This window comes from Myotis daubentonii, chromosome 5 (genome assembly GCF_963259705.1).
Source record: "Myotis daubentonii chromosome 5, mMyoDau2.1, whole genome shotgun sequence".
NCBI classification, from domain to species: Eukaryota; Metazoa; Chordata; class Mammalia; order Chiroptera; family Vespertilionidae; genus Myotis; species Myotis daubentonii.
In genome coordinates this window covers 72,489,155-72,500,310 of record NC_081844.1, presented here as the reverse complement: position 1 = coordinate 72,500,310, position 11,156 = coordinate 72,489,155, and the positions used below count along the sequence as shown (strand labels likewise).

Below are 11,156 nucleotides of genomic sequence, written 5' to 3'. Positions count from 1 at the left end.
ATATTCATATCTATCGTATTTAAATATTTGATAAATCCCAATGAGGAAGTAAGACTTTTGTGTAGGCATCTGGTAAAGATATCCTTCTGGTACATAAATAAATTATATATTTATACGTTAGACATTCTGAGATAAAAAGTAAACTTTTCAGCTATACATTTTTAGACACTCATTTTTCATTTCATTAAATTACTAGAGACTTCAGCTTTCCATTTTGACCCTATGCTTCTTATATTTTTAGCTTGAATTACAGTGTATCAGTTTTAACGTATGATTATCAGAGACCTCATTCTTGTGGTAATCAAGATCAAAGTTAATACAAGATAAATATATTCCCAAACTATATTTTCAGTTAAGAACTTTAGCTTCTCCCCAACCAAGAAATGTGATAGTTGGGCAGGTAAGTAAAAATTTTAGAAATCATCAAAATCCATAACATAGGAAATCAATAGATAGTTTTTTCAAGTTGGGTAAGCACAGACCAGGTGGATTAAACTGAAGTATTGCATAGCAACATGGTAGAAATAATCCGGACTTTGAACGGAGTTTACCCTCTTCACTAATATATTGTATTCCTGTCGGGAATACCCAGAAGTGAGTGTCCCTGCTGTGTTAGAGTACGTCACATAGTGTCAGCTGCAGCGAGGCCCCAGGAACCTTCCACTCCACGTGCTCTAGGAGAGGTGCTGATGGATCATCTGTGGAGACAGCGCACCATGAGTAACCCCGCACAGGATGCCATCCGGATACAATTGAGGTAGGAAATCTCACATAACTTAAGTGGTACCTTTTGGATGAGTGATTTCAGTCTTTCTAGGAATTCTTTGGGTGGTTTTTTCTCGTAAGAATCACATGAAGGGCACACCTAGAAATCAATGAAAAAGAAACATTCTTCTTTAAAACTTTTTTTCCCATTGAATAAAACATTCATTTAAAATTTGTTTTTTCCAATTAGAGACATAAATCATGTTCGCTGAAACATTGGGAAATGCATAAAATTGTTCAGAAAATAATAATGGGGAAAATCACTTACTGTAATCCCACCCTCAGAGATAACCACAGCCATGTTTTGATACATACCCTTCTGGTGATTTTTTTTCTTTGCATTTCTATACACTGATTGGTAATTTGCTTTTTATATATTTTGATAATATGAGCATTTCTTCTGTGTTAAATATTATTCAGTGTTGCCCTAGCTGGTTTGGCTCAGTGCATAGAGCTTCAACCTGCGGACTGAAGGGTCCCAGGTTTGATTCTGGTCAAGGACACATGTCTGGATTGCAGGCTTGATCCCCAGTAGGGGCTGTGCAGGAGGCAGCCAATCAGTGATTCTCTCTCATCATTGATGTTTCTATCTCTCTCTCCCTTCCTCTCTGAAATCAATAAAAATATATTAAAAATATTCTTTAATGTTCAAATATGGTACACAATGGTAGCTTTGTATTCCAACATAGGATTGAACTATTACTATTTTGAGACACATAGATTGCTTCTAACATTTTGCTATTTTATAAAGTGCTTCAAAGAACATCTCTGAATAGTTTTTCATATACATCTTTATATAGTTTATTTGTTAAATTTCTAGAAGTAGAATTACTAAATTAAAGGGATGAAAAATTTTAAGGCTTTTAATATACATTGTAAAAAGTTTTATTTCTATTCACATAGAGAATTTTTACCATTATCAAGTTAAAAGTTTTTATTGATAAAAAAAAATAGGATTTCCTTGCTTTAATTCCCACTTATTTGATTACAGGAAGAGTGAAGGATTTCTCATATTGGTATTATTCACATATTTCTTTTTTGAAAATATTTCTTGGTTTATGTACTCTACCCTTATTTGGGTAAAGTACATTGAGAGCCCATACACCATGCCAGTGCCTGGTATTTAGCACCTATAATGCCCGCCTGATACTGTAGTGAGAACACTGGACTGACAAGAGGAAATATAAGTTCTGGTTCTTGTTCTGGCTCTTGCTGTTTGTAGGGGAAACACCACTTAGCCTCTTTGTTGTCCCTTTCCCATCTATCAAATGAAGGTGCTTAACTGGATACTTCTAAGCTCAGTGCCAGCACTACCATTTCATGCATCTTTGATACTGGATTTCAAGGACATGCTCAGCTCCTTTCTTTCTGAGGAAACTTTGAGAGGGATACTTTTCACATTGCGATCTAGCCAAGCAACCGCAATAAATAAAAATATTTTGACAATATAACTAAGATTTCATTTGAATCACATGTGAAATTTCTTGAAGGAGAGAGAACTGGTAAAAAAAAATTGGGGGAGTAATTTATCTTAGGTGTTTACCTAGTGAATTTGGTTAATGCTTACATCACTCATGAGAGGACCAGCATTGCTCATGAGTTGGCAAAAGAAAGGCTGTACAGGAGGGTCTCAGGGCCCCTCAAACTGGGGACTGTTGGAAACCTCCAGCCACATAATGGGGCCCACCTGTTGAAAAGAGTATGGACTCTGTGATTGCACAGGATAGTAATATTCTTTAAGAGAGGAAGGCCAAGTTTGAGATTTATCCTGATCTCTGGCAGGCTGTCGTTTTTCATATAGGAAAGCTAGGATGTAGCTCCTGTCAATTAGAATACAAGTTACATGTGGCCACAATCAGATTTCCTGCCCAGTGACTCCCTCACCACGGGAAGTTGTATTTTGTACTCCAGGGGCCGGGGACTGTCAGCAAGTTCCAGTTGGGTTTCTGGGCACTTTCAAGCCTGTGGACTTATGAGGGGATGACTTCGTGTCTTAAAACAACACTGCATATAAAGTGCAAGTTGCAGAAAGACACTGAGGCTCTGGCTAAGGAGTGAGCGGTGGTGTGTGTGTGTGTGTGTGTGTGTGTGTGTGTGTGTGTGTGTGTGTGTGTGTGAGATAAGCCATCGGGACAGATAAGATGGAAAACAAAGGTCAGTCTTACGAGTCTCTGTTTCTGTTTTCTCCCTTCATTTGTGGGAGGCAGTTTCCTCATCAGCTGTTTAGTTAACACGTTGATCTTGTTGTCTCCTGTATTTGCTGACTTTAGTTGGACCTTCTGAAAACATGAAAAAGCCGATCGCTCACAGTGTCTCTGAAAGGAAACAATTTGTGGATATGTTAGCGAAAGTTATTCAGAGAGTAAGCATGTCCTTCCCAATCCCCCTTTTTACTTGTAAGACAGTGTCTGGGTCACATCCATTTCAGAGGCAAGTGAGGAACGACTTCACGTCCCACTTCACCTGGGGCTGAGGAGCCGGACGGAGCCCACTTTCCCCAGTCCTTCCCAACGCCTGAGGTCTGAGTGGTGGGCAGGAGCTTCTGTTTTGTGAGGGAATTTTCTAAATTATGAGGCTCTAAAAGTCACACTGACCTGTGGCAGCGTGGTGTGAGTTATGCTGTGGTCTGATTAAGGATCTTTTCATTTGTATTCTGTTTGGCTCTGATTTACATAGAACGTCTAATAGCAGCATCCGATGTTGCCCAACACCTGGCATAGAGCCTTGTTGCTAGTGAGTGCCCAGGAAATACTCATGGAGTCAACAAATGAAGCAAAGGGGTTAAAGCCCCTCCTTTGGGAAAAGGATGTGGGCACCTACTCCTGGTGGCATCGTTCTCATCTAAGACTCAGTACTCTTGCCGTAGACCATGCTTGGCTTTTCTAAATCGCTGTTCACACTCCCACGTCAGGCAGGGAAGGCTTCTGCCTGAATTGCCCAGCCAATGGGAGGGAAGAGGGTTTCTCAGGCAGTAAGAGAATAAGTCAAAGTCTCAGAGAACAAAGAAGTGGTGGACAGAATGAAGATTGAAATGTGTCTCTTGATTTAGCCAAACAACTAGTTACCAATGAATAAGTCAGAGTCGTAGAAATCGCACTGACAGTGAAGCCTATTGGAAGAACAAAGTTTATACTGACCTGTCAAAAACATTTTAATGCTGATCTAAGAACTTGTATCCAAGTTTCTTCTCTCTTTCAGCCACTGTGTACATATGATGCCACCCTCCTCCCCCAAGCTGCCCTGTCTTCACTTAACCCATGGGTGTGGAGGCACTGCCATACAACCAGAAACCCCAGCCTCTGGGTCCCTACAGCACTCCTGAGTCTCAATGGACAGTCAGCTGAAAATAGCGGCTGGCCTGCTTTGCATTTTCTAACCCCTCTGCGCACCGGTATGGATGTGTTGATTAATAACATGCACTGAAGACACAACCCCACCGGCTCGCTTTGCATACAGAGCCACAATCTGAGAACTGGCTTATCTGGTTTCCTTCTATCAGAACTGCTTGCCTCTCATGAGGGCAAGGTAGTGTCCTTCCCATGTTTGCCAAAATGCTTATTTAATAGAAACTATTTATAAATGTTAATTATAGCACTTTTTTTTCCTTGAAAACCACATTCTTTTGTTTGTTGAAGTTTTTTCTTTTTTCTTCTTTTTGACCACAACCGGCTTAACTTACTGGAAAAAATAATATTCATATTTAAAGAGGTAAATTTTCCAGCTGAAACTGAAAACGCTAACTGCTTCATCTGTGCTGATCTGAGAAACCAGCATTTCTCACAGAGGCCCATTTTGCTGAGTTAACATTTACATGTGTGTTGAAAGGAGATCAGATTCCGAAGAAGTAGAAGGGCCCCACCAAACAAGCCCCCCTGAGCCACCATTGCCAGGAGTAGTCCAGACCAGTGGTCCTGGACAGCCGCTCTTGCCGATGGGGCCGGGCTCCCCTTCCTGCCCTTCCTGTGGCGACAGACTACAGGGTTTGGCTCTGTGCTTGCTGCAAGTAGCCGCAGAGCTGTCCTTGGCGATCATGGCCAGGACCGGGAACTGCTGGATTTGACTCCAGATGCACATCCAAGGCAGCCTTGGAGGAAAAGAGGTGGAAGAGCTGCAATAAGCGTGTGCTCACTGTTTAGAAGGGGTATGAAGAGAGGAATCTTGTCCAGGTAGCCCAGGAGCCCTGCTGCTCACTTGAGGGGTTTCCCGGATGATCTGACGTTCATGTGTGGCACCACCACCTGGGAGCAGGTGCTTGGATGTCCCATGCTGTGCCTTGATGCAGCTAAGTGTGGCTCCCCTCATTCTTTAACACATGAAAACATGTGGGCTCAGTTGTCCTACATGCGTTTTGCAGAATAGAGGGAGCAGTGGGTCAGATGCCAGAGTCACGAACCACTCCTGTCCTCAGCCCAGAGCAGTCCAGCAAATGCTGCTTTTGCCAGGAGGTGCGCAAGGCTTTGTCCTTTTACAGTTGAATATTTGAAAATATTTGCCCTCTGGCAGCTTATTTTTAACCTACTTACTTTTTTATTTTATTTTAAAGAAAGCCCTGACCATTCACACTGGGAAGTCTTACTAATTGGACAAAATAACCTTTGTCCCATACGCAAACTAGGTTTAAGTCAGGGTTTCTTAGCAGCAGTACTGGCACTCTGGGCTGCATAATTCTTTGTTGCCAGGGCTGTGCACTCTAGAATATTTAGCAGCATCCTCCTGGCCTCTATCTACTTGATGCCAATAGAACCCCCCTCACACACACACAACTGTGAAAGCCAAACATTTCTCCAGACATTGACAGATGTTCTGGGGGGAAGGGGAAAACCTTCCCCTTCAGAACCACCAGTAGGATTAGAAAGAAAAAGGAAGATGCCTGGCCAGACCAATTAGAGATCTTAGATAATGAGTACATAGCAATATTTATCTGCAAAATATAGATAGATTTCTTTTCATTAAACTTTTTAATCTTTGTAAGTCTCTTATAGAGCCTGCTTTGATGCTAGCTCTGAAAAACTTGATGTAGCACTACAGTGCCTTGCACTTTCTTCTTCCTTCCTGAGTCTGCTGCCAGCATAGCTTACCGATCTGTTATACCATCACTCACTGGAATCATAGCCAAGGCTGCTTGATCAGATCACCAGATGCATACAGGGTCACCGAGACCAAACCCTCACTTTATGATGTAAGAGAAAAAGCACTTCTCTTTAACAAAGCTTATGAAGAAAGTACCCACTAGGTCAACTCAAGCCATAAAGTATGATATCTTTCTTATTTATTATTTTGCAAGTTATAGACTGTAGCTCAAAAAATTCCATAAAGAATCATAACCATAGCAGTTCAACAAAGGGCGTGAAATGCTGAAAAATGTTCTATGTTTTGATAATTAGGACATTGATTAAGACATGTTCTTACTTATTGGAAAAGTCTTTCCAATAAACTGAATGTGCTACTTTCATTTTAGATGCTGCTTATTAGAAAAGGGCCTAGTGAATGAGAGTGGTTACGTTCAGAGCTAGAGAGTGAATTTTAGAGAAAAGCAATAGTTGTGACTCATTCACTTTCTAAACTTTTACACAGAGTCATTTACCATAATTGTTTTCTTTGCAATGTATCTTCCTAAGTCTCTCCCTCTGTAGTGTCCTAATTACTGGTAACACTTTTACAGTTATTCTAATTTATGCAGTTAAAGGTCCGTGACAATTAAAACATCTCCCCAATTGCATTTATATCCTCAGAGTATCAAACCTGAAGACTGAGCAAGGACCAGTGAGGACCTGGTGCACTTGAACAATAGGCCTCTTCTTCCCCAGACCTAATGGATTTAAATGGCTTCAGAGAATGGGATGAGTTGCTGAAAATGGTCCTTTCACAAGACCTCACTGAAGGCCAAAGGAGAGACCCTTCAAGGCCAGGTATATGGGAAGTCTATTCTATAGGATGGCCTGTCTTTCTACACTCCATGCTATTCTGTAATCTGTTCTTCTTCCTCTTTCTTTTTTTTTCTTCCTTTCCTTCCTTTCTCTCTTCCTTCTTTCCTTCCTCCTTTTTTTCCTTTTCTTTCCTCTTTCTTTCTTTCTTTCTTTCTTTCTTTCTTTCTTTCTTTCTTTCTTTCTTTCTTTCTTTCTTGTTATTAAGAGGTGAATTCTGCTTCTTATGGTGTGTATCTGTATTTCTTAGACAGGTTTACAAAAGGGCTCAAGAACTTTCATGCACAAGGGCTCTTACAGTGTAATTAGTGAGTCATTGTTCAGAAACTGATCATAGCATATATTTATTTTCATAGATTTATTCTGTCTCACCAGTACTACTTAGATGTGCTCTTAGAGATATTTGGAGAAAAAAATATAATTTATAAGATATATAGCATTTTATTGATTGGCTTGTTGGTAAATTAATGAAAATAGAAAAAACTATTTTATCAATTATTAAACCTTCAAATTCATTGAACTTAACTATATTCCTAAACAATCATGCTAGTGCCTTTCTTATTTGGATTTAAAAACTTCTATCAAACATAACTTCACAAATTCAACTGGTCTTACCTTTACATCTTCTGGAGCTGGCAGAAATTCAGGGTCCTAGAGCAAAAAAGCAAAAGAAAATGAGTTCTGAGTTATTTTGATACGTCACAAAGCTTATTTTATAGTAACTGAAGAATATGATTTAAATTTTGTTGTGACAAGTGCAGCCTTACCAAGTCATTCACATAATTTTTCAGCTGATCCACAATATCAATAAGTTGACGCAATCTGATCAAGAGGCGATCTTGCCCTTGGAGGCTGGATCTACGGGCCACCACCCCTGAGAAGATGACCATCAGGCAGAAGACTACCCACTGCATGTTGCCAGGACTGGGTCTCAGAAGCGCCAGGAGGGCAAGACCTGGGTCTCAGTTTTCACCTCCGTTTGACTGTGAACAGGTTGTCAGCGGAGCTGCGTATTTATTCATCCTTCAGGAGAGCTAACGCCCTCCCATCGCAACCTGGAAATCTTTGTAAAGTGGATGAATGTGAGTAACCCTTTTTCTTTTCCACTGGCTAGGTGTGCGTGTGCATGTGCGTACACGTGGGGGCAGGGATGGACGGACTCCACGAATGTGCTCCATCTGCACCTCAGACAGGAAAAGAGAGATGGGTGAATTCCGACTTTCATCATGAGTCGAAAAGTGTGCATGGTAAACAGTAGGTGCTACCAAACATCAAAGGAATAAACAAAAACACTTTGATCTCTCTCTCTGCCTTCCCTGGCCTCTTACCTGGTCTCTCTGACAGTCATACGGGCACTTCAGTAATGACTAAGGTAACTGCCTGTGGAAAGCAGGACTTTTTCTTAGGGTAATAATTATGCCTCTTGACTGAATTCACACAGCATTCCATCATAAAGGTAGGAGGAGAGCCACCTTTAGGAAATTTTAAATATCAGGGGTATTTTCCAAATTAGCAAGAATACTTCAGGTTTTTTATCAGGCTAAAGGGTTTAAAGTAGAATTTGCTTCCAACTCTTCCCCAAAGCATCTTCAAATAACATTCTCTGCTTCTAGGATTTTACTTAATCTGATTTATATGTGGAATAAATGATTTTAAGGGACTGTACAGAAATTCAATCAAAATTTCACTCTAATTTTATTTTTAAAAATAGTCTTATGTTCATCTATTCTGTATAATTCTTCAATTCAATGAATGAAAGTGCTAGTACTCCTGTTCCAACCAAGGTTTGTTTTTACAAAGAGCAAAATTTAAAAATACCCCCAAATGATTTTTTTTCTCTTTGTGTGGTGCTATTTTTTTCTGTTAGATATTATTTCCTCTGGCATGAACAATACACTTCGAACTATAACCAGCTAGAGGTGAATAAAAGATTCAAAGTCCAGGAGTGGTTTGGTCAGGCTCCTCTCGCTGCTGCTCCTGTCCCTGCTACTCTTTGCACTTGAGGAGGTTAAATAGAATATTATAACCAAAAGTAGTGCCAGTCAGTTAGGTCTTACGAACAAAACTGTTGACTCCAGACTTTATTTATTCCTCTGTCTCATTTTATGTTCACAGCCATACTTTGTTCTAGAATGCTATGCAGCTGAGATAAATTGGAGTTTGGACTTGGTTTACTTTTATCACAGGCTGTCTGTTCAGGAGTGTTTGGGTTTGGTCATACAGAGTAGATAAGACTTCGTACTGTATGAACAAGAAGGCCTCCCCGTAACCATTACATTCTATAGGGGAAGGTTCTATGTAAACCTCTGAAATGCGTAGGGACCAGGGGTTACCGCTGGGCACCTCCACGCTGCCTTCATCATCTCTGCACATGCTTCCCTTATCTGGCAAAGGGATGTGTGTCTTCTTGAAGACCTAACCACAGTGGTTAGGAGCTCACCTTCTAAGTCAAAGTGCTAGAGTTCAAGCCCCGACCCTGACAGTTAATAGCACATATGACCCTGGGTATATTCTTGCAAAAAGAAGATAAGTGTAGAATCTTATCATAGGGTGGTGGTGAGGCCTAGCTGGACATTCCAAGTTCAAGGACTAAAGTACAGCCCGTGACCAGGTCCCAGGAGATCTGTGTGCTGGTCAGGGATGAGGGTTAGAGGATAATTGACAGAAGCCTAGATAGACAGGCCAGGACAGGTTGGTATTCAGGCAGAGCACACGGGTGCAGTTCTACTGCTTGGAAAAGGTTTCCACTGCCTAGAGAGATACTCCTCCCCACTCTGCAGTGCCTCAGCACTGCCCGAGACACCCAGTCGACCCTCTCACTTCCCAGCATGTTGGGATTGCCAGGATCCTATACAATCCCAGACTTTTCCAAGAATCAGACACGCTGCCTTAAGTGGCCTGTCAGTTGTTGAGCACCTGGAATATCATCACCAGTGTAATGACCTGAACAGAGGCACTTAAAGGTGTCCATGTCCTAATTCCTGGACCTCTGACTCTTGATACCTTCGTGGTCACAGGCTCTTGATACCTTCGTGGTCACAGGTGTGATTAAATTGCAGATCCTGCGATGGGAGAGTACCCTAGGTTGTCCAGGTGGCCCAGTGTGATCAGAAGAGGAATGCAGGAAGATCAGCATCTGAGGAGGTATGATGACAGCAGAGGGCACAGTGACGCGGCTGGAAGGCAGGGAACACGGCAGCCGGGAAGCTGGGGAAATGAGCTCTCCCGCAGAAGAGTCCCTGCACCGGGAGTCAGCCTTGCCAACACCTGGCTGTGAGCCCCAGAAAGCCTCGCTTGGGCTTCTGGCCTCCAGAACTATGAAAGAGTAAATCTGTGTTGTTTTAAATCACTGGTTTTGTGGTAGTTTGTTACAGGCAATAGGAACGTAGTACCCTTAGGTATGAACTTTTTACTCTTGGAAAAAGGGTGGGAGAGAGCAAGGAGGATATGGAGGATGTCTCCTTAGAGCTCAGCAGGCTTCGCTCAGGACTGGTGGTATGCTTCAAAAGGATGGAGCCCAACTTGCATTTTGCTTGAATTTATCACTCTGTTGAGATGGATCTTCGAGTGGAAAGAAGGGGACTCAGGTTTATCTGAGTCGTATGTTCTCCACTTAGTAATATTAATCTTATTATTACATTCACAGCATCATCACATTGGGGTCTTATTCGTTTTTTACTTTTCAAATCAGAACAATTTTAATTATCTAGATTCAGTCAGTTCTGCCATAATGCTTGTATTAGAAAATGAGAATTTATTTCAACATGATCATGACCAGGGAAAAGTTTGGGTACAACAAGAATTTTGGGTTTGCTTCTGCATAGTTTCTCTTGCAAGAAACTCGAGGTAAATGCAGAACCCGCATCCGGCTGACCCAGCATGAGGGTGCACAAAACACCCACATGCCTCAAATACCCACCGGCCTCCCCTGTCACCGAGTGTGCGACGAGCCACAGCCATCCACACCTGGTAGCACACGCTTCCCCCAAGGACCCTCATGTGCCATTTCCCAGTAGCTCACAAGCTGCAACCCTTCCAACACTCAGTTTCCTGAGCCAACTTCAGGTCTTGTTCTAGATAAAGGGCCATATTTATTGTAGTACTTATGTGTTGCTTAATCATTTGCTGTATAAAATAGCTGTCTTTTTTTTTTTTTTAGTAGATTCCTATCATCTCCCCGACACATACACATCATCCTTTTTATGTGTGTTTGAGTGAGGGGCCTCCGTCCCATTTCCCCCATAAGCTCTGTGGTCGTTATGGTGCAATTTTGTGCCGTGCAGTGATTGTTAGAAAAGTATGTCTCATGAGAACAAAAGCCACTGACTTTTGTCTGGAAGTGGTCACACTTACGCCCGAACAGCGACCCGCTATATCCAGGTAAAGAGCAAGGCTAGGATAAAGGATTTATTCTTAAGGATCGAGAGAAAAGGGGGTGGTGGGGGAAGGGAGAGGGAATAAAAAACA

At 41.7% G+C, this 11,156-nt stretch overlaps 1 protein-coding gene across 1 annotated transcript; it reads right to left on the bottom strand.

The window, feature by feature from the left end:
• Positions 1 to 674: 674 nt before the first annotated feature.
• IL21 (interleukin 21) lies at positions 675 to 7,760 on the bottom strand. Its single transcript, XM_059695324.1, has 5 exons — positions 7,457 to 7,760; positions 7,305 to 7,340; positions 2,931 to 3,080; positions 788 to 865; positions 675 to 698 (listed from the first exon to the last, which is right to left on the bottom strand). The coding sequence occupies exons 1-5, from the start codon at positions 7,601 to 7,603 to the stop codon at positions 675 to 677; spliced, it is 435 nt and encodes a 144-aa protein (XP_059551307.1). The 5' UTR covers positions 7,604 to 7,760.
• Positions 7,761 to 11,156: the final 3,396 nt, after the last annotated feature.